At 47.2% G+C, this 22,592-nt stretch overlaps 2 protein-coding genes across 5 annotated transcripts in view; one reads left to right on the forward strand and one right to left on the reverse strand.

Moving 5' to 3' along the window:
* KCTD10 (potassium channel tetramerization domain containing 10) overlaps positions 1–3,891 on the forward strand; it is a 27,786-nt gene extending 23,895 nt beyond the window's left edge. For all 4 annotated transcript variants that reach the window (XM_025474272.3, XM_025474274.3, XM_035706364.2 and 1 more), the window contains exon 7: positions 1,016–3,891. In XM_025474272.3, coding sequence (XP_025330057.1) covers positions 1,016–1,234 — 219 coding nt within the window. In that variant the 3' untranslated portion in view covers positions 1,235–3,891. The remainder of the gene's footprint in view (positions 1–1,015) is intronic.
* The window catches only part of MYO1H (myosin IH), a 49,235-nt gene continuing 29,207 nt past the window's right edge, over positions 2,565–22,592 (reverse strand). Inside the window, exons 18-32 of the mRNA XM_025474276.3 lie at positions 22,382–22,487; positions 21,314–21,431; positions 16,870–16,983; positions 14,472–14,548; positions 12,611–12,679; positions 11,223–11,307; positions 10,636–10,795; positions 9,372–9,455; positions 8,458–8,551; positions 8,210–8,265; positions 7,314–7,449; positions 6,827–6,897; positions 6,589–6,686; positions 5,675–5,774; positions 2,565–4,643 (exon numbers count right to left, since the gene is read on the reverse strand). Coding sequence (XP_025330061.3) covers positions 4,617–4,643; positions 5,675–5,774; positions 6,589–6,686; positions 6,827–6,897; positions 7,314–7,449; positions 8,210–8,265; positions 8,458–8,551; positions 9,372–9,455; positions 10,636–10,795; positions 11,223–11,307; positions 12,611–12,679; positions 14,472–14,548; positions 16,870–16,983; positions 21,314–21,431; positions 22,382–22,487 — 1,395 coding nt within the window. The 3' untranslated portion in view covers positions 2,565–4,616. The remainder of the gene's footprint in view (positions 4,644–5,674; positions 5,775–6,588; positions 6,687–6,826; positions 6,898–7,313; positions 7,450–8,209; positions 8,266–8,457; positions 8,552–9,371; positions 9,456–10,635; positions 10,796–11,222; positions 11,308–12,610; positions 12,680–14,471; positions 14,549–16,869; positions 16,984–21,313; positions 21,432–22,381; positions 22,488–22,592) is intronic.

Below are 22,592 nucleotides of genomic sequence, written 5' to 3' on the forward strand. Positions count from 1 at the left end.
AAGGTTCCCCTTCAGAGTTAGGACTCCCCCAGGCTCTGGCCATTGCTGCCGCAAGATTTTAGGGGGAACAGATAGGGGTGCAAGAAAAAGGAAAGGAAAACCGGGAACACTCTCTAGGTGTTGGGAGGTTCTGGTGGCCCCCCTGGAGCTCTCTATGCTGATGACCATTGCGGGGTTGCAGGCTGCATTAACATCCCTCTGGGCAGTAAACTCACTGCTGGCCAGGCATTATTCCAAACTCTGGCCTCTCCGCTGACCCCCGCTCTGTCTGCTGTGATTTCTGTGTCTCAGTCCTCCGCCACTGCACTCTTTCTCCTGGTTTTGTGGCCTCAGTAGAAAAGACAGAGTAGAGCGTGTTCTCTCCATTTCTCTTTGAACCTCAGAACCCTGCCTTGAGAGCAGAGGGTGTCCACCCTGTGAGTCAAGTGCCCAGGGCCCATTTGGGCAGCCCCGTCTGATTCACAGAACCTAAACCCCGAAGGGCAAGCAGCAGACATGCAGCTTTGCCAAGCAAGAGGCGTCATGTCCTTTTCAGCCAGTCCCTGTTCAAAACATGGGGCTGCACTAAAGGCTGCCTGAAGGTGTGGAGCAGCTCCAAGTGTGCAGATCTGTAATTAATAGAAACCTGTTGGAAACTACCTAATTGGTTAATTTCATTGTTACGTTGTTGTAATTCTGTGCTATGGAAGGATTTCCTAAGTTAGGGGAAAACAAAAGGTACAGAGGAGTGTGTGATGGGCCACCTTTTGTGTGTTTTAAAGTGCGTGAATATTCATGTGTATAAATGTACATTTGGATGTACTGTTTCCCTTTTGTTTCTTGTGTAAGCACTGTGTGTAAGTATTGCCTCTTGAAAACAAAAATTACTATAAAACTAATAATGGCAGTGTTAAGAGGAATCCCAGGGGCCTGCATGAGCCAGCGGCCCTTCTTGGAAGTACCAGGTGGCAGTAGAGGTAGTGGGGTATGTGTTTGTGATGCTAACTTACCTGCCTTGTGTTTTGTGGGAATGCAGGTGGAGTTCCCAGAGGCCCGGATTTATGAGGAGACCCTCAATATTTTGTTGTACGAGGCCCAGGACGGCCGAGGACCTGACAACGCGCTCCTGGAAGCCACAGGTGGGGCAGCTGGTCGCTCTCACCACCTGGATGAAGACGAGGAGCGAGAGCGGATCGAGCGTGTGCGGCGGATCCACATCAAGCGCCCGGATGACCGGGCCCACCTCCACCAGTGAGCAAGCAAGCAAGCGAGCCACCCTCCTCCTCCCTCCTCCCCTGTCATTCACTCCAATTCCTGCAGGCTCTTGGGCACCTTCCACTTCCCCTGGAGTCTGAAGATACTTTTGTAACAAGCCAGATGATTATTTTGATATTTCTCGACCAGGTGACTGTCTTTCCCCCAGATGAATGCACCCCGTTCTTGACCAAGCTATGTCCAAGGTCTCCCCCTTCCATGGGGATCTGAGAATCTTTGGAGCCAGGCTTTCTTGGTTCTCGGAGAAAAGTATGAATGGGTATGAAGTGGATGTGAGAAATTTTATTTGCAGTATTTATTTTTGTGGGTGTTGACTATGATTTGGGCTTTGGGGCGGCATGCCCCTGGGGTTCAGTCTGACAGCTCTGGGAGGGATCCTGCGGTTGGTGGCCACCAGAGGATTCTCTGAGCTCTCTATTTCCTAATCCTCCAGCCCAGCATGCTGGCTGCTAGTTTCTGTGCCCTAGGTCGGGCTGGCTCCAGGGCTTTGCCGGAAGTCCTTCTGCCCCAGGACTTTGCACCTCTAGCTCATGTGGGTAGATGATTACAGTTTGTGGCACGGAAGATAGGACTGATGAGCTTCGTGCCTCTGATTGTTCTAGTATAGCTCTGGGTGTCCGGCTCTATTGAGGGACAGGCCTATTAGGACCTCACGTGGCTAAGGCAGAGCTGGCCCTGGCAGGGAGTGCACGGCTCTGTTCCTGGCTCCCCCTGCCCCTGCATCTGTTCTCCTTGTTGGCCAACTCCCTTCTAGAAGGCCTTGTGGCCTGTTTAACAAGTGGAGCTCGTATACTGTCACTTCTTGGGCTCTATTCTTTCTTCCTCAGCCTTCTTCCCTGTTAGGCTGGGCTTCCTATCTCCAGGAGAAGCCCTGCCTTTTGCTTAGAAAGTGGAGGTGGCCCGGCCTCTGTCCACCAAGCCTGGCATCCAGGCAGGAAACCCATTCACACCAGCAGTCTCAGGGCAGCTCCCCTGCTGTAGATGCAGCCATCACCCGGAGATCCCCTTTTTGTCTTTGCCTCTGATTTTTACACAGTATGGAGTAGCCACAGCGAGCAGAGTTAGAGGATGTGCAGACCCTTTGAGGTCCAATAAAGTGTTCGTGTTCATGTTTAAGGGACGTGTGCGACTATGGATGGGGATGTGTGCTTGTGGGGCGCAGGGGGCCTGCACTGGAGCCCGGCCGTCCACATGGTGCTCGTGTAGGACGGACGTTCTCGGTTACCTACCTCCCAGTCTCCTCTGCGCCTGTGAAGGGACAGAAGTGAGTGGTGACTGACGTGGCTGGTTGCAACTAGACTACGTAGAGTAGTTACAAGGAGATGTGAACGTGTGTAAGGTAATGGATGGGATTTGTCTGCTTTTCAAGGGAAACATTACTGTTTTATACCAAAGGTATTAATATGGGCAGCCTTTGACACAGTGTATTCCAAAAAACGGAGTTTATATTTTGAAATGGTTTTTACAGCTTAGGCTTTGTACACACTGCCCTTCTTGGGACAGTTGCATGCCTTTATTTGTATCCAGCAGCAAAGCCTACAATAAAACTTTAAAACAATCTTGACTGAACTTAAAAAAAAAAAAAATCATGTTTCGGGGTCGATGCCTTTTAAACTGTTGTGTGGGAAACTTTCGTATTAGGCCATTCGAGTTTTATTAAGTGCTAAGGAAAGGGGGGGGCTTATACTGTTTCGTAAATATTTTATATACCGTTTCAGTTTTAAACACCAACCCTAGCGTTTGGGTTGAACTTTTTTAGAGAGTTAAAGTGAATGTCAGTTCTGATGTTTTCTGTAGGAATGGAAAAGCCATCATATGAATTGTTTTTTAACATATTTCTGTGAAGAGTAAGTTTGTGGAACAATCGGATTCGTTTGGGCTTCCACACCATATGAGCTAATGTCTCTGGCAGTCTTTACACTTTTCCTTAACTTTGCACTTGTAGTTTTGAGTCTCTGCTTTCCTGGGATCTGAACAGATTCCTGAAACATTCCGTGGTGAATGATACACCGTTAGCTGCATAGTCTTGAGCTGACAGCAGTGTTGGCTGGTCCAAGCTCTGTTAGCAAATGTATTCTACAAGGAACTGAATTTTATGATAGCATGAAGGGCAAACAAAGGTCAATATTTGTACTTAAGAGCCATGTAAGTAAAACACTGGCCTAAGATTTGGTAAAGAGTTAAGTTTTATTACATTGTAAGAGCTTACAGTTGGAGAACAGCTTTTGGTCCCTTGTCAAGCTGTTTTTTCAAAGAGGTCCTTGTTTGTGGTGACTGGGGGCCTGTGCCCAAGACAATCCTGGAGTAGCCTCTTCTATCGTTGTCCCCTCCCCCCTATGATAGGTTGCAGATGAGCTGCCTGGCTGAGGTGCAGGGACCCCACCCTTTGCTTCGGTGGGATCGCCTGCACCTCCCAGCAGGTGCTCAGGACCCAAATGTCAACAACACTCAGCCCTCCTCTGCAAAGTGGGCTCCTGAGGGCTCCACCCAGCATCACTGTAGCACACCTGTGTGTCACTAACCTTTCTTTTTGTGCTATGGAAAAAAATGCTATAAACGTTAGAAGTAGTCACTGTATGTTGTACAAGCATTTGTGGACGTGTAAAATAAAAGTTACATATAATGCTTCTGTTTAAATGTTTTCTGGGTCTTTTCAGAAACCTAGCACAATCCAGCCAGTGCGATGGGGGTTCATGGCAAAGAGGATGGCATCTGTCCTCCATTTGTTCTGCTTCATTGCCTTGATGTTGCTGGGGAAGGTGGAGGTCATTATTCTGTAGTGTTTGGATTTAATCACTGCAAGGAAATCTTAGGTGGAAAGCAGAGTGAATCAGCTGGAGTTGCTACCGCCTTAATATGAGGGAGGGAGGCAGGGCCTGGGGAGATGGAAACACACCTAAGACCTTAACATTTCCACTACAGCTCCCCATTCTAGAACCCAAAGTGTCTCAGTTCCATTTAATTAAAACAAAATTCAAAATTTGGAGCTTTATCAAATTGTATGGGATCCCTCTCAGACTGTATATACTCCTTAATTGTTCTTCGGTGCCAGCTTGACAAAGGTAGAGGATCTGTTGCCCAGCCTATAATGACTTGTTCAAGTCCCCGTTGAGTGAAGGACCTGGTCGGGACACAGACCCATCCCCGCAGGTGACGTGAGGTTGGGCGCCTGAACAGGACCTTCTCAGTATAGTGCTCCAGGGCAGCCAAGAGCCAGGAAGTGGCATATGCCACTCAGTTTCTTCAGGTGTGCTCCTTTTCCTAGAGCTGCTGGGAACTTCCCTTGAAGGTGTAGCTACCTGGACAGCCTCTCGCTTCCTGGGGGCTTTCCTCAGCTGGAGCAGAGACGGCCATGGGAGAGGTCAGGAGGACTTCATGCCGACCGACACCTTGGGGGAGTGCCCACACTTAGGTTAGAGACCCCTTATGAGCCAGCAGCCACGTGGACGAGCTTCTAGAAGCCAGCCCCACCCACCAGCCACTTAGCATTTTCAGCCTGAGCCAGTCCAGCCCATGAGCTGTGTGACTCCCAAGACAAATTCCTTCTTAAAGGTTATACCCCTAAGACAGTGTGTAAGCTGAAAAAAATGACGTGTTACATTCAAAATTACTTAAAAGATTTTAACTGATCCCCAGGAGTTTAGAGGCAGTTATGTTAGAAAAGCCTTTTGGGTCGGGTACTACTTACACTCAGAAAAAGTTTCCTAGTTAAGGGGATGCAAATGTAAATATGTACGTACGAGATACTTTATTGACAAACCGTTTGCTCATTCATTTGTATCGAATAATACTGGGTGCACCTACAAATACAGCTGAAAGGTTCAGCCCACTATTTTAATCTGTCATTTCCCAGCAAAATGGGATCAAATTAAGCCCTGTGAGCTGCTTGCCAGTGAGGACTGTTGGGATGCCCGACCTAGCACCGGTGGGACCGGCAGGGAGGACAGAGCACCGGGCACCCAGCCTGGACTCCGCCAGACAGCAGTCAGCTCTGCTCTTTAGCCCCAAGCTCGTGCCCATTCCAAAGCCCAGGCTATACCCCTGCCTGTTGCATCACAGCGCCCAGGGCTGACACTCAGGCACGGGCATTTTCCGAAGATCTCCAGGAGTTTCCAATGTCAGAGACAGGATAAGGCATAAGGCCTCTGCCATCCAGCGGAAAGTTGGCTTCGACATTTAAAACTGAGGATTTAACATCACCTTCCTGTTCACTAACCAGAAATAGGAGGTAAACCCATTTGCTTTCTTCAAGCCCTTTCATTCAGTGTGTGAATCTATACCTCTGGCATCAATACCTTCCTGTCCTTTTGATGTAGAATCAGGAATAAAGGGGAAAATGAACAGTCTATATATAGGAAGCTGAAATTGGTCAAATCTTTATATTCTCATGTAAAACTCACTTCCTGCCACAGCCACTCACCACGGTTAACTGTCCGTTTTTATTTTTATAGATTTGTTCTTCTGGTCCTGTGTCGAAAACTATTGTGCCTTCTTTTCCAGGACCGATATAAAACTGTAAACTGGAAAACACACAGAGTAATCAATTACTGACATTCTTAATTTTCACCTTCTGTCTGCAAAAGAAATTCACTTATGAAGATTTACTAGTTTAGAGAGCGAATTCCCATTTTATTACAGTTGTATTGTGTATTTGATAATCAAACGACGACCCTTGCCACAAGTAGGAAACTTACCACGTGTTTCTGGGGTTATTTCCAAATCAATTTAACACGTTCAGTTCTTCAAGGGGCCAGCCTGCTGTCTGAAGAACCACCTACATAGCATCCTGCTGAAACTCTCACGGGGTGGCCAGGTCTCCCCTCAGAGATCCCACAGAACACTCCTCACTCTCCCTCCCTCTTGCCCGTATGAATTTGCTCCTCAGGCTGCACTGGCCTGAGACCCATTAGCAGCAGCAGGGGGGCAGCCTGCTTGCATGGAGGCTCTAGGCGGCACGGCACCTGATTTTAGCCTGAGAACAAGAATCCAGTGTGGCCTCAAACTACCCCCTACCGTCCCTGACCAGCCAGCTGACACCAGGCTGGCTGCTTAGCCACCTTGTGCCACATAGTTCTATGTCCTAAAGAAATTTTAACGCTGCTGTCCTCTCATCAGTTGTAAGCAGCCTACAAAGCTGCAGCCCCTGTGCTCAGCCAAACATCCCAGACAACAGGCCTCCACAGGACAGGTGTGGCCGGCTCCTGCACTGGCCCAGAGGTCCACCTTTCACCTGGTGATGACTTCCCCCAGGAATGGAAAGGCCCTCGCTTTGAGAACTGGGCCCTAATACTCTGGCTGCCTTGGTGAACAAGTGATGGTGGAAAAAACCCCTACCTTCCCTGGACAACATCTACAATGTTCCCCCTCTTCACCAGCATGACGAGCTTCGTGACTGCTTCGAAGATGTGTTGACACTGGAGGATGGCATCCCCCTGACGAGGAGAGGACACAGCAGTTCTAGTAGCAGTGGCTCCAGAGGAAAGCACTCTTCCATACTGAGGCTGCAAGGCAGGCAGCTCAGTAGCGTGGCAGGGTTTCCCTCCTCTGGCAGACACTGGGGGCCGTCACTTACCTTTTGTTTGTGGTCCTCCGGCGAAACATGAATGACTAAGATTCCATCGCTGAGACTGCTAGTAGAGACACCTGAGGAGTAAAGACACAGATCCAGAGTCAGAAACCAGGAACTGGACAACTTGGCATTCATACAGAAAAAACGAGGTGGTGTATCTAGGAACACCCCCACCCCACACTTTGTCCCTCCTCACTGGGCCCCCGAGGATGAAGGGCACAGCCCAGCAATCAGCAGGCCCTGAGGCTGGGAGGGCGGTGCTCAGAATAAAACAGGTCATCGGAGAAGCTGTTGTCCGGCCAGGATACCTGGATGAAGGGGTGGCCTCTGACATTTACTCCAGAAAAAAGGCACAGGCCAGACCCGGGCAGCCCCAGGCTTTACAGGCACCCTACGCTTCTGACTTCCAGTGGAGGGTGTCTTCCTTACCGATGTTCGCCCAGGACCTAAGTCAACCCAGTGAATGGTCTGAAGATGGCCCATGTCTTACCTTTGAGTGTTGAGTATTCCATTTTCTGCTTGATTTTGGCAAGCTCCACCACATAAGCTGCATTCTGAGTAAGGAGGAGTTGGCGCTGCCGGGCCTTGAACCCTTTCCTGTCATATTTGATGACTGGGATGCCATACTGAAAGGAGAACACGGTGACTCCATGGGAAGAGGGGGTGGAGTACAGAACTCCTTATTACACCAGACTCTGGTAAGACTAGTTCCTTTAAGCACTCAGAGAGGCTCAAACGTCCTGCCACACAGCGCTTTCCACCCTTGACCCCTTGGGCCTCTCAATACCCCTGTCCTCCCCACTCACAGAAGGGTGGAGGCAGCAAGAGCTTAAGGAACCTGCCCAGATTGTGTACAGCTAAGTTACGAAGCCGCTGGCACCCTGCCACACTTCTTCGAATAGGGGATATTCAGCGATTAAGTTCATGACTGTTTTGCTCAATTTCATTGAAAACCAAACCCATGGGGTACCCCGGTGGCTCTGTAGGTTGGGTGTCTGCCTTCAGCTCAGGTCATTATCCCAAGGGTCCAGAGATTGAGCCCGGCATCGGGCTCCCTGCTTAGCAAGGAGTCTGCTTTTCCCTCTCCCTCTGTCCCTTCCCCTACCCTATTTGTGCTCTCTCTCAAATAAATAAATAAAATCAAAAGAAAAAGAGAGAACCAAACCTAGTTCCTAGGGTGACAGATAAGGACCATAAGAACAGCAACAGGTACCTAGTGGTCACATGGGCCCCACAGTCTTCATTAATACCCAGAACATTACAGTTGAGAGCCCAGCCCACCCTCCCAGCCCCCTGCATGTCAACAGCACTTCCAGACGCTCTTCATACAGAAAACAGACCCTGTTAAGGGAATCCGGTTTGACCCAAGGACACCCATTTCCTTACCTGGATTTTCTCATTGCTAATGAGTTGAAGCACTTTGGGATTAATGTCTCCTTCGTCTGGGGAGGGAACCAGAACACAGTGAATCAGCACTAAATACCATCTTGGTGCAAAAGCCACTGGTATCTGCTGGGTTTATGTCCCTCTGACAGAGACCTCACCTATGGTCAGGAAATGCTACGAAGTCAGGCATCTTCTTTTGACTCTTTAAAACAGGAGAAGCAAGAGCACAGATGGAAGAATGTACTCACCAATCCGACTGTTGGCAAAGGGCTGGTTTAAGACTTCTGCATAACCTTCTTTCTTTCCCCTGAAGAGTTCACTTGTAACCACCTTTTGCTGCATCTGGTTAAACAGAATTGGAAGTAAAACAGTGGTAGCCTGAGGATCCCTGGAACAGAGGCCCCTTAGGTCCATGGGGTGGTTTACTTTCCTTGATAAGCTGTAGAAGCCTTGTCCTGATTTGGCACAGAAATCACAACATGTTCTAGGCTTTGGCCAAGGTGCCCTAAAAATGACGCCGGCAGAGACCAGAGCAGGCACTTAATGCTGGTCTCTTGCATGCTCTTCCCAGAAGTGGAGTTTTCAGAATTTTCAGAGAGCACTTCTTTTCTTCTGGGTCAGAGATCTATCTATAAACTACAACCTGAGGGCCAAATCCACCCTGCTGCCTGTTTTTTGTAAGTTTTTTTTTGGGGCGGGGGGTTATTTTGTTTGTTTTGGCAGCATGGCTCTGCCATCCATTTATATGTTGTCTCTGGCAGTTTTTGTGCTCCGCTGGCAAAGCTGAGTGATTGTAACAGAAATCATGTGGCCAGCAAACCCCAAGATATTACTCTTTAGTGCTTTACAGAAAAAGTCTGCTCACCTGCAGATAAGCATGAACAAAACCCTCTGGCAGAAAAGGGGTCCTGCATTCTGTGCAGTACAGGGACCACCTGGGTTGTGTTCCCATGGCAACAGTGTGAGCGGCACCCCCCTCCCCCTTAACAGCTGCCCGCGAACGAGGGTTCTGTGCTAAGTGGCCTGGGTGTGTTTAATCCTCAACACACGTATGAGGCAGGGGCCCAGGACGACCCTTGGCTCCCAGGTGAGACAGCGGGCAAGTGCCGCGAGTCCTGGCCCCTCCACCACCTTGCCACCTGCCCATGTTCCCTGTCCCTACCAGTGCTTTCCTCTCGGCCGTGATCCCGCGACAGTACTTCCGGACCAGGTTCCTTATGCACATTTTCCTGAGCAGGTCCGATGCCTGTGGGGAGAAGACATTTCTGTTCCATGTACCTCACTCATACCGAATCTTGGGTGGTGGCCACAAGACAGAAGCTTTGAAAGTACAGTGGAATCCAGTCTCATATAAATGACAGCGTTGGTATTTTAAACTCCAAGAAGGCAGTGAATTTGCTAATCTTGCACTACCTTTTCACTGTTGCTAGACCACTGGTTCTTTTTTTTGTTTTTAAAGATTTATTTACTTATTTATCCATGAGAGACACACAGAAAGAGGCAGAGACATAGAGAGAGGCAGAGACATAGGCAGAGGGAGAAGTAGGCTCCCTGCAGGGAGCCCAATGCAGGACTCGATCCCAGGACCCCAGGATCACGACCTGAGCCAAAGGCAGATGTTCAACCACCCAAGTACCCCTAACCTATTGGTTCTTAAACATGAATATGTCTGAGTCATCTGAGAACTAGCAAGAAAAAAAAAAAAGAAAAAATAAAGGACTCCTAGAGATGCTCAGTAGACCCAGGCTGGGACCCAAGATCTTACTTACATGACCCCCACTGCTCTCTAAGACCCTTGGGCCCTTGGGCCCTTGGACCATCTTTTGAGAAACATCTAGGTGACAGTCATTAAAAGCTATTGGGAAGGGGGTACTTGGGTGACGCAGTCAACTGAGCCTCCAACTCTTGACTATCATGAGATCGAGCCCCATGTTGGGCTCCTGGCTCAGCACAGAGTCGGCTTCTCTCCCTCTCTCTCTCTGCCCCTTTCTCTACTCCTTCTCAATCTCAAACAAATCTTTAAAAAAATCTTGGGGTACCTGGTGGCTCAGTGGTTGAGCATCTACCTTTGGCTCAGGTCGTGATCTCAGGGTTCTGGGATCGAGTCCAACATTGGGCTCCCCATGGGAAACCTGCTTCTCCCTCTGCCTGTGTCTCTGTCTCTCTCTCTCTCTCTCTGTGTCTCTCATGAATAAATAAAATCTTAAAAAAAAAGAAATTAATCATAAATGCTCTGTGCAAACAGACCTCTGTTGGCTTTAGCGTACGAATTTAGAGGAGTGCCATTTCTTGTGTAACAACCTTGCCAAGAAGCATTTCGCTAAGGCAGCCCTTTTGAGCCAAGGGAGGCCGTACAAGTACATATAGAAACTGAGCCCCATCAATGCCCAAGTCACTTGCAACAGGTGTCCCTGTTCAGTCCTCACATTTTCCAAGATGCCAGGAGGCCTCAGCCAGCTCTTGTCCAAGACATTCTTTGGGACATGGTAGCGAAGATTCAAGATGTAATTCTTACGCACGAACACGATAAACTCCTCATTGTCAGGGCAGAGGGGCTTGTTGCGGTTGATGAATCCCTTTATGAACCTATAGGGGCAAATGTTTCGTTAGCTTTCTGGCCCATTTCTTTACTGAGACTCTCTCCACTTGTTTGATTTCAAAGGCCAAAATGGTAGCAACCGCTCCAGTCGCCATGCAGGGTGACACTCATGTAGCCTGTAGGTCAAGTCTGCCCCCAAAGATATGTTCTATTTCACCCACACCATGCTCTGTTTTGTGTTGTGTTGAGTAGATTGAATTAGTTGCTAACAACAAACGGCATAGGAAGGCAGTTGTCCTTGTGACTTTTGAACTAATCAACATCATGAATTATGATGACTGGCAAATCAGGGAGCTCAGAGGACAGCAATGGAGCTGAATCCCTAAGGCCTGACATCCTGAAGGAAAGACTGGCTATCTGCACAAAGCCAAATAAGTCAACCAAGTCCACGGTCACCTTCTGTAGAGAACTCACTTTCTCACGGTCCGCACAGCCCACTTTCTCCTTTTGGCCACCTTCCGAGCCAGGGCCCCACGCCAGTGGGCTTCAAGTCTGATGGCTGAAAGAGTTCACTGCAGGCATTAGAAGGTGAGCACAATCACATTTAAATACAAAGGGCTTTCTTCAGAATCATTCACACACCGCCCCCCCTTTCCCCAAACATCCGGATGCCCACCACAGCTGTCAGCCGGCCCCAGAGATGGAAAATTGATGTGTTCCAAGTTCCTCTCTGGGGGTGCTCAGACCACTGAACCAGAGCGACAGGAACACCAACAGTGCTGTGGGAAGCTTTTAGGAGAGTCCCAAAATTACTGGAAGGGGTCCAAGCTTCCCCAGGTCTTCCTGAGGGGCACGTTAATTATGGGGCTGCGTTTGGTTTGTCTCATCCAGTGTGTGCTTTAGTTGTCTACACTTAAGAATTGAGATGCATCAATTGGGACACACAGAGATTCCTGGCTTGCTTCCCAATTTTTAAATGCTTTTCATATTTTGTTCAGTTATTCAGATTTTTAAAAAATGTTTTCTGGGGCACTTGGGTGGCTCAGTCTGGTTAAGCATCCATCTCTTGGTTTCAGCTCAGGTCATGATCTCATGGGTTGTGGGATCAAGCCCTGCGTCAGGCTCTGCACTCAGTGAAGAGTCTGACTGAGATTCTCTTTCTGAGTCTCAAATAAATGGATGAATAAAATCCTCTTAAAAAATGCTTTCTTTCATTCCTCATAGCAGCACTGTTTGTTACAAAACAAACAACGGCAACAAGCCACACGTCCATCAACAGAACAGCTAGATTATGGTATATGGTATATGGTATATGGATTATGTGCTATATGAATAGCACAGGGGTCTGCAAACTATGGCCCTTGGGCCAGCCACCTGTTTTTGTAAATAAAGTTTTTTTTTTAATTTTTATTTATTTATGATAATTTTTATTTATTTATGATAGTCACAGAGAGAGAGAGAGGCGCAGAGACACAGGCAGAGGGAGAAGCAGGCTCCATGCACCGGGAGCCCAATGTGGGATTCGATCCTGGGTCTCCAGGATCGCGCCCTGGGCCAAAGGCAGGCGCCAAACCGCTGCGCCACCCAGGGATCCCTGTAAATAAAGTTTTATTGCAACAGAACCATGCCCATTTATTTATGCATTGCCTATAGTACCTTTGTGCTACAACGCTGAGTAGCTATTGGCAGAGGCCAGATGACCCACAGATCTAAAGTACCATCTGGCCTTTAAGAAAAAGTCTGCCAACATCTGACATAGTACAATCCTGTGCAGCTATGAAAATAAACAACCAATAATACACAGGCTGACTGGTTGAATTTTTTGCTCATTGCAAACGGGCAAGTTTTTGTTGAATTCTTACCTGCTTGTCTTTTTTTCACATACACTCTCCTTTCTAGGCAGGCTTTGTATGTGGCTTGGATCCTCGCAACTTAAAATAAAACAAAAGTTTTGGTGAAAAGGCTTTTGGTTGTGCAACCCTGTAGTTGTGCTCTTGGAGGGCAGGTCGGAAGTGGTCTCAGGGTGTACAGCACAGAGCAGAGGGACCAGTGCAGCGGGGCAGGAGGGGAGGGGGGTGGGGTTCATGAAGCCTGGCTGCCAGAAGCTTCTGGCTCCCCTGTCCCTCTCCTTCCCTGAGAGTAAAGAACAGACTCAGTGGTAAGAGCCTCCCCACCCCCACCCTGTCTAGTGAGGTTCCAAGCAAGGCACTGTTTCATCCTCACACCACCCCTAGATGCAGGTGCCAAGCACAAGCCACAAATGGGTGTGCAGGCTCAGGCGGTGGAAACCTGAGTATGAGCAGTGCAGCTACTGTGGAGTGTGAACCCAGGCATGTGGGACCACATGCATGCTCGCCCTGGAGCTTCTCTATCCACGTCTCTCCACCTGGTGACTGAGTTCCCATGACAGGCCAAGCTCATCGGGCTCCCCATGCCCCCACAGACCAGTAGCAGCCCATCCCTTGGGGACTGATTAGAAACACTGTCTGAGCACCCCTACCCCTGCCCCATCTACAGCCAGCACCTGCCCAGAAACCAGGTCCTAGGATCAGTGCTTGCTGCTGTCAGGGTCAAAACATGAGATCCTCAAGCACAGTGGTTACAAGCCCAGATCCTGAAGCCAGAGAGACCCATGTTCAAACCCCGGCTCTGTCGCTTACTGGCTGTGCAGCCTTCAGCAAGTTCCAACATCTTAGAGCTCAGGTTCCCGGAATATAAAGTGGAGATAAGAGGGGCACAAAGGTTTGTTCTAAGAACACAATGAGGTCCTGAGCACAGAGGATATCATATGCAGCCAGCACACAGCAAGCATTCAGATTACTCCACAGGGCACGTCTCAACAGAGCAGTTGAGATTTCAAGGAAGAAGTCCCATCCCACTGCAGTAGTTTTTAAATTTGGTTGCTCTCCCCCACCCCCACCACCCCATAACTTTCCTTATTCACCATGCACAAACCCCCTCCACCCTGGCTGCAGGCTTTGAAACGACACCTTCCAACATCAGATACGGATATGAATGAAGTTTTCAAAGCTTCATTTGAGATTTAGGCCCTGGCATAGCACAAGATTTGGGTCCTGGGTGCCTGGGTGGCTCAGTCAGTTGAACATCTGCCTTCACCTTGAGTCATGATCCTGGGGTCCTGGGGTTGAGTTCTACATCAGGCTCAGTGGAGCCTGATGCTCAGCGGAGAGCCTACTTCTTCCTCTACCTCTGCCCCTCCCCACTGCTTGTGTTCTCTCTCTCAAATAGATAAATAAAATATTAAAAAAAAAAAAGAGTTGGGTCTTAACTAGAACTGGGACAGCAATCCAGTGTTTAACTTTCCTTTTTTTTTTTTAAAGATGTTATTCTATTTATTCATGAGAGACAGAGAGAGAGCCAGAGAGAGAGAGAGAGGCAGAGACACAGGCCGAGGGAGAAGCAGGCTTCCCACAGGGAGCCCAATGCAGGACTCAATCCCAGGACCCCAGGATCATGACCCAAGCCAAAGGCAGATGATCAATCACAGAGCCACCCAGGCGTCCTGGGTTTAACTTTCCATATATATCCTTGACTGCCCTCTGAACACACATTAGGGCATAAATCCATGTGTGTCTTATCACAACCCCCAATTTTCAGAGCCAACGCTTCTGATGCTTATATCAAACAGCAGATGTAAGGTGTATCCCAAGCTAAGCTGGGTTCATTTCACATTCTACTGAAATCAGGACAGAGAAACATTACCTAATTGATGTTTACTAAATTCAAAGGCATCTTCAGTAGCAAACAGAGTTCTGGGGAAACGAATAAATATTTTGGTTCTAGAAGTGAAAAGAGAGATGGTTGTAATGGTTAGTTGGTCAGTTACCATCTGCACTGGCTTGAATAGCAGTGTCTCCCCCAGAGCCTCAGAATGTGATCTTATCTGGAAATAGGGTCTTTGCAGACATCATCAAGGTAGGGATTGAGAGGAGATCATAGAGAATGATGGGTGACCTAAATCCAGTGAGTGTGTGCTTATAAGGGACAGAAGAGGACACACACACACACACACACACACACACACACACACACAGATAGGGAAGTTCATGTGAAAACGGGCAGAGACTGGAGGGATGGGACCACGAGCCAAGGAATGTCAGGGGCCACCAGAAGCTGGGAGAAGCAAGGAAGTCTCTCTCGCAAAGCCCGCTGACACCTTAATTTTGGACTTTGAGCCTTGAGAACTGTGAGAGAGTACTTTCCTGTTGCTTTAAGCCAGCCAGTCTGTGGTCATTCATTTATCCAGTCTCAGGAAACTACGACACCAATTCAACCTGAAGTTACTTCTTGGGTTTTGAAAACTGATGACAAGGAATAGGAGTCTAAGTTTAAGAGAAGATCCCATCGACCAAAAAAGATAAATCATCAATGTCCATCATCGCTTCCTGCCTGCCCTACCCAGCTTGTGAGGGAAACTTCCCAGGGCAGCCACTGGAGGAAGCAGTGCCTCATGTCCCGTGATCCCAGGTCCCCATCCCACACAGATCCCACCGGTGACCTCCATGGTCTGCCTCACTCAGGATGGGCTAAGCCCCATTCCCCTCAGGGATCTGGCTTGGAGATGTAATGAAGTCTTGAAGCAGGGCCCAGGACAGAAGCATAAGGATGGAGAGGGACCAGGGTGACCACAGAGGGCTAGGGGATTGGCGGGCAAAGTTCATGGATAGATACGAAGGCAGAAATTCTCTGCAGCCTGGGAATGCCCATCTACATCCTTGGGCACTGTTCCTTACCACCACACACCAACCCTGACCAAAATGACTCTAAGGACAGACCAAAATCTTCCTGGTTCACCACACTGAGTTTGCCTCAATACTATCAATGGGTATGAAAGTTCTACTGATCCTGGACAATTAGAGCGATAGCAATGTGCTCAGAGTTCTAGAACACCACCTTCTGGAATGCCACAGGAGCTTTCACATTATGAAATCCCTAATAGCCTCCTCTGAGAAATCCTGCATGCATTTGAACAATAAAAAGTCCATGCAAACTCATTTTGCAGGCAAAGAGGTGCCACGGAGCTCTAAGTCAGGTTTAGAACACAGGGCTTCCAACTTAATCTCCTCAACAGGCAGTAATAGAGCCCTTCCAACCACCTGGAACCTGTGATACTGTGATTTGTAATAGGAAATACATATTTGGTCATAGTTCCCCAAACCCTTATAATTAGAGCAAAAGGGACATCTTTTGTTATGATATTTGGATTTTGTTCCTGAGATGGTTTCAAAGTGATAAAAGTGAAATGGATGTCTTGCTGTTTATAATAGATCCCTTCCGGCCACACCACACCTGAATTTATGCCAAGGAGATGATGTTCGCAAAGCCCCCTGGATAACCTCAAGATGATGGCTCATTGCTGGCGGAACCAATCTTGAGATGAGAAGCTCAAAACTCTCAGCCCACATCCAGGTAGGGGAGAGGGGCTAGGGATTGAAGTGATGACCAACAGCCAATGATTTTATCAATCATGCCTGTGTAATGAAGCTTCCATAAAACCCCAAAAGGACATGGTTTTGATGTTCTGGGTGGGTACACCTGGAGAGGGCATGGAAGCTCCATCCTTTTTCCCCAACCCACCCTATGCATCTCTTTCATCTGGCTCTTCCTGAGTTCTATCCTTTTGTAGTAAGCCAATAACCCAGGAAGTAAAATGTTTTCTGAGTTCTGTGAGCCACTCTAGCAAATCAAACCTAAAGAGGGCGTCCTAGGAACCTCCAATAGATATCCAGTCAGTTGTCAGAAGCACAGGTGACATAGAGACTTGCAATTGGCATCTGAAGTGGGGGGTGGACAGTCTTACAGGACTGAGTCCTTATCTTGGGGATCTGACACTACTCGAGGTAGACAGTGTCAGCATTGAGTTGAAGTGTAGGACACCCCAGCGACTTTCAGAAGTACTGTGGAATGTTCTGAGTATGAGCCAAGTACTGAGAGCAGACACACACAGGAGTTTTGTCTTTACAGAGCTGCATTGAAATGGAGTGGATAGAAGTATCTGTTTGTACCTCTACATAAATTCCTTAAAAAATTCATCTCCAGGCTCTAGATGCTTATGGATCAATGCAGAAAACTTTCTAACGGGCATTTCTTGGCCGCTTACCTCCCTAACTTGTACTCTTCCGGTGTGTAGCCAATGTACTTGATCAGCCGTTCTACGCCCTCTGCTGGAGGCCCATGCCAGTATGGCCAGGTGTCTGGGCACAGAGACTTGTACCTGGGGAGAGGAACAGCCCTTCCAGAAAGCCATTGGACTTTACACTCACCCACCGAACCCTCCACCAGAGGTCAGCTTTGCTCAGCTGTGACATGCCAGCCACTCAGCACAACCTAGCGGACTCATCACACCAAACTTCCTTGAATTCAACAAGTGTTACATACACTTGGCAAGAAAGATAAAAGAGAGAAGCTTTCAGTAGGGTGGGTCTGACCTGTCTTCATGAAACAATGACATCATCAGATAATCCACCCAAGCAACTCCATTCCACTTCTAAGTATATACATGGAGACATGAAAATATGGGTCCACACACAGGCTCATACATGAACGTTCACCATGTCATACTGTCATTATTTATCATAGACAAAAGATAGAAAACACCTAAATGTCTGTCTACTGATGAATGAGTGAATAAACATGGGCCAGCACAGGAGGACAAGGTACCATGCCTGGTAAGTAATGTGGGACTTGGACCCAATAATGACTAAGATCCTGATTTCAGCATACATTTCTAGTATGTGGTCACTATAAAAAGAACCATGTGGTCTGTAACATAATGAAATAAGCCAATGCAGAATTCAAAGTGCCTATGGACTAAGGCTAGAAGCTATACAACCGGAGCTGCTAGACCAGGACCACACTGCCTGGGTTCAGGTCCAGCTCAGGAGCTGGACAAGTCACTTTGCCCCCTCACCTCTGCAATGTGAACAATTAACAAGACCTTCCTCGTGGGGGCATCACAAGGTCGAAGTGAGATAATCCATGGAAGATATTGGGCACAGTCCAAGACTTCAAAAACTGTTAGCTATGGTGATCCTATTATGCTTCTTACCCTTAATATTGTGAGATACGGTTTGTACTATTTTAAAATCACATTAAACTGTTAAAAAAACATATTTATTTTCCTGGAACTATACTTTATGAAAAAGTCCATTAAGGGCATTGCCATGGAATGAATGTCTATGTCGTCCCCTCATCTTGAATTCACGGGCTGAAATCCTAACCCACAATGTGATGGTGTTAGGAGGTGAGGGCCTTCAGGGAGGTGATGAGGTCATCATGAATGGGATCAGTGCCTTTATAAGAGAGACCCGAGAGCTCCCTCACCCTCTTTCTACCATGAGAGGACACAAGAGAATGGCACTCTGCATGCAACCCCAAGAAAATTCTCCCCGGAATATGACCATGCTGGTGTCTTGATCTCAGATTTCCAGCCTCCAAAACCATGAGAAGTAATTCTCTGTTGTTTATAAGCCACCCAGTCTATGGTAGTTTGTTATAGCAGCCCAAACTAAGACAAATATTAAGTGTCACATGTTCTTCCCCGATTATCTCTCTAAGTCTAGCCACACACACAAAGGCGCAGGTGCATTACTACCCCAGAGAATGCCATTGAGCCTCAGGCCTTGCTCCCACCTGCCCAAACCACACCCATCACTAGCACATGCCATCAAAGCAGTCCAAACATGGGACAGACAAAGTCGGGGATGGGGAGATGTCTTAAACACCTGCAGAGTGGAGGGACTAGGAACTTCAGTCTTTTTCAACTCTGAGATGCAATTGCTTCCTGATCAAGGGAAGTGGTGCCAGGCAGGGTACACATATATTTGATCATTTTCGGCCCCTCCCCAGGGCCACTGATCTGCAGCCATCTGGCCCTCCCAAATGGTCCTCCAACCTTCCCATTTCTTCCAGGCTCTCCTGCCTGGATTGTTATCCCCAGATAGCCTCATGGTTCCCTCCCTCCTTTGCAAAGGCCCTCCCAGACCACCTTACCTAAAGAGGTAAGGCCTTCTATCTTTCCACCCTCTTTTTCCCTTACCTGCATTCATTTTCCTTCAAAGATACATTCCCACCTGACCTCGTATATCCTCTTTATCACTAGCAGACTCCCCCAATGGGAAGTAAGCCCCACGCAGGGGTGGGGGGTATGTGGTCTGTCCTGTCCCCTGTTGTTACACAGCACTTAGGACAGCACTGGTGCACAGCAGGTGCTCACTAGTATTTATGCAGAGTAACTGAGCCTCAGATGACAACAAGATATAAAAAAGATGTATGAAGAGCAAAAACTGCAGAAAAATGGTAACATCAAGTGCACGTGTGTTTGGGGGTGGGGTGGGGCAGGCAGCGGCTGCTGATTCTGGCCATCTCCAGCAAAGATGGAGATTCAGAAAAAGATGAATCAGTTAAAAAATGAACAAGTTGCTGATGAGCAAGAACAGCATACAAAGGAGATATGTTTTTAAAAGTGGGGGGAATAGGCTGGTAGTTCCTCAACCAATTAACTCAGTAGTGACTGATTACCATGACGTAGTAATCTACTCCTAGGTACACACACCCCCCAAATAAAAACACATGTCCACATAAAAACCTGTACGTGTATGTTCCTAGCAGCATTATTCATAATAACCTGAGAAACAACCCAAATGCCCATCAGCTGATAAGTAAAATGTAGTCTATCCATACAATGGAGTATGGTTCCTCACTACAAAGAAATGAAGCACTGATGCTATGACAAGGATGAGCCTTGAAAACACTGTGTGAGGTGAGAGAAATCAGTCATGAAAGGCCACCTACTGCATAATTCTATGCGTATGAAATGTCCAACAGGGAAATCTATAGAGACAGGAAGCAGGTTAGTGGTTGCTTAGGGCTGGGGCTGGGGTGATAAGGAGATTATAGCTAAAGGATATCAGCAGGTATATAAATCATTAACATAACAGTGATACTGGAGAACAGTATGGAGATTCCTCAAAAAGTTAAAAATAGAGCTACCCAAAGATCCAGCAATCACACTTCTAGGTGTTTGCCCAAAGGAGATGGAAATACACATTCAAAGACGTGTATAGCAGCATTATCAACGATAGCCAAACTATGAAAAGAGCCCACATGTCCACTCACCGACGAGTGGATAAAGAAGATGGAGTGTATATATACAATGGAATATTACTTGGCCGTCAAAAAGCATGAAATCTTGCCATTTGCAACAACATGGCTGGAACTAGAGGGTATTATGGAGAGTGAAAGAAGTCAGACAAATACTGCATAATCTCACTTTTATGGGGAATTTAAAAAACTAAACAGGTAAATATATGGGAAGGGGGGAAGGAAAAAAAGGAGGGAGGGAAAAAGCATTAAGAGATTCTTAATGACAGAGAACTAAGGGTTGATGGAAGAAAGTGAGTGGGGGATGGGCTAGATGGGTGATGGGCATAAAGGAGGGCATTTGTGATGAGCACTGGGTGTAAGTGTATGAATGTAAGTGATGAATCACTGAACTCTACTCTGGAAACCAATATTGCGCTGTATGTTAACTAACTAGAATTTAAATAAAAATAGCAGCGAGGAAATGGATTATTATTTAGTAAGTGCGTATAAGGAGATAGCACTTACCAAGACATGAGATTCATGGGAGGAAAAGCAGCATGATCCCTGGTAGAGAGAGATCTGCGATCACTAAGTCAGGGGTTAAAAATAAGAGCTGCTAGGAAATGCTCAATTTTCAAAAGGCAGAATCTTGACACAAGTTGCAAAATAAATACAAGAAATTAGAGGAAAAAATTATAAGCTCATGTACACTTTAATAAAGTTGTAGTTCAAAAGAAGCCTAGTATCAGATTGCAATTTGAAATTACCAATCTTCAACCATGTTGACCTATAAAAATAACCATTATGCTTCCCTTGAGAGTATGAGAATATGTTGATTTTTTTTTTTTTTTGGTAGCACAAATTCACACACAGCCCACCACCAATGAAGTATTGGTGCACAAATGATTTAGGTGGTGGTGAATTTATCGTTAAATCCTGATAAACTCTCAGAGATCAGACAATTTAATCTCTATGTTACCTATAAGGAAAGAGATCATGGCTAGAAGAGACAGGACAGGGATCCCCACCCAGCTTTGTGTGACTTCAATGTCCATGTTCCCATCATTACACTTGCTTCTCCTGATAGCCCACGATGCCAAGGGGATTGCTCTTAGATTGACTAAACGAGCACTTACAGTCACCTTGGGGAGGGGCTTCCCCAACTACAGACAGACTCAAGTGGCACCCTGCCCATGTCTGTCCCCTAGTGGCACGTCTATGCATCAGTCTTGAGCTTCCTGGACTCCCAAGAAGTCACAGGCTTAGGGAAAGGAAGGGAAGAAGGTAAACTGATTTAGCTTTTATTCTCCAAAATGTTAGTGTTAATCATAGTTATGGCTACAGTAGAAGTAGTTCTGAGTTCCTGGGGGGATGGCCTTTTATTCATCATCACACCCAGAGACTCCCCACACAGTAGGTTTTTGACTGTACTGGCTTCAGATCAACAAAACAAACTTTACCTTTGCAAGAAATGCTCGTATTTCCGCCGGTATGCAAAGCCGGCCCGTCTCACCCGCAGATGCTCCATCAGCCCCAGGTACTTGATCTGATGCCTTACGAGCAAGTCATCAAACTTGTCTTTGGAAACACAGAAGGGAGAGTGACAGTAAAGGGCCCCATGGCTGTGTTTCAACTAAGACCACAGGCTGCAAGCTGACAATCCATGAGCTAGATCTGGCCACAGACTTATTTTGTCAGGTCCTAATTTGTGTGTGTGTGTGTGTGTTAATGGGGGAATTTTATAGGAAAATCTGGATTTCTGGCTTCTTTTTAAAAAACTATGGTGTCCAGCTGGGATGCCTGGGTGGCTCAGCATTTGAGCGCCTGCCTTAGGCTCAGGGTGTGATCCCAGGGTCCCAGGATTGAGTCTCACATCAGGCTCCCTGCATAGAGCCTGCTTCTCGCTCTGCCTGTGTCTCTGCCCCTCTCTCTGTCTCATGAATAAATAAATAAAATCTTAAAAAAAACAAACTATGATATCCAGCCATTTGGGGGTAAACTCCCACATGGCAATAACTTGTTGGAAGGGAATAGGACTGCCCTTTTGGATAGCATGTGCCCTTTGCAGTGTTCCACAGTCCCCTTCACTCCCTACTGCTTTACAACCAGTCTGCTTCACTCATTTGTTCTTTCCACCTGCCTTCTGTACAACTGTGTTACCGACCATGGCAGGTGCTTGGAAGATACCTAAGTCATAAACCATTTTGGAAGACTGTTCCCTGGCTAGAGAGAAGCAACACTGTTTCCCTCACCTGTGACATCTGTCTGGCTCAGCTGTGTTGTTCCTGAAACTGGTCAGGATCTAAGCAATGCTCACTCAGGATCGCAAAAAACAAAACAAAACAAAACAAAAACCCTCTCCCTCCCTATTCATTTGCCTTCTGGTCATTTAAAAATGAAAAGAATTCATGTGTAAAGGACAAGGCACAAGCCTGTAGGGATTTTTAGGATTTTAACCCACTGCCATCTTGGCTTTCCTCTCAGATTTATTTTCCTGAGCTCAGTGTTCAGAACGATTCATGACTCACTGGGTTCTTTCCTCTCATTGGGTTTGATGCAACGGATGTATGAAGGTTCCTTAGAGATGAGGATTTCCAGAAGGCTGCTCAGGCTGTTTTTAAACTGAGTCCCCACCTTCAGAGAGAAAGAAAGAGAGAGAATGAACTAAGTAGATATTGCTTCTCTCAGTCAATACAGAGATCAGCTAGGGCACAAGACTCCAGCTCTTTAGATCCCAGC

The sequence above is a fragment of the Canis lupus genome, chromosome 26 (assembly GCF_003254725.2).
Source record: "Canis lupus dingo isolate Sandy chromosome 26, ASM325472v2, whole genome shotgun sequence".
Lineage (NCBI taxonomy): Eukaryota > Metazoa > Chordata > Mammalia > Carnivora > Canidae > Canis > Canis lupus.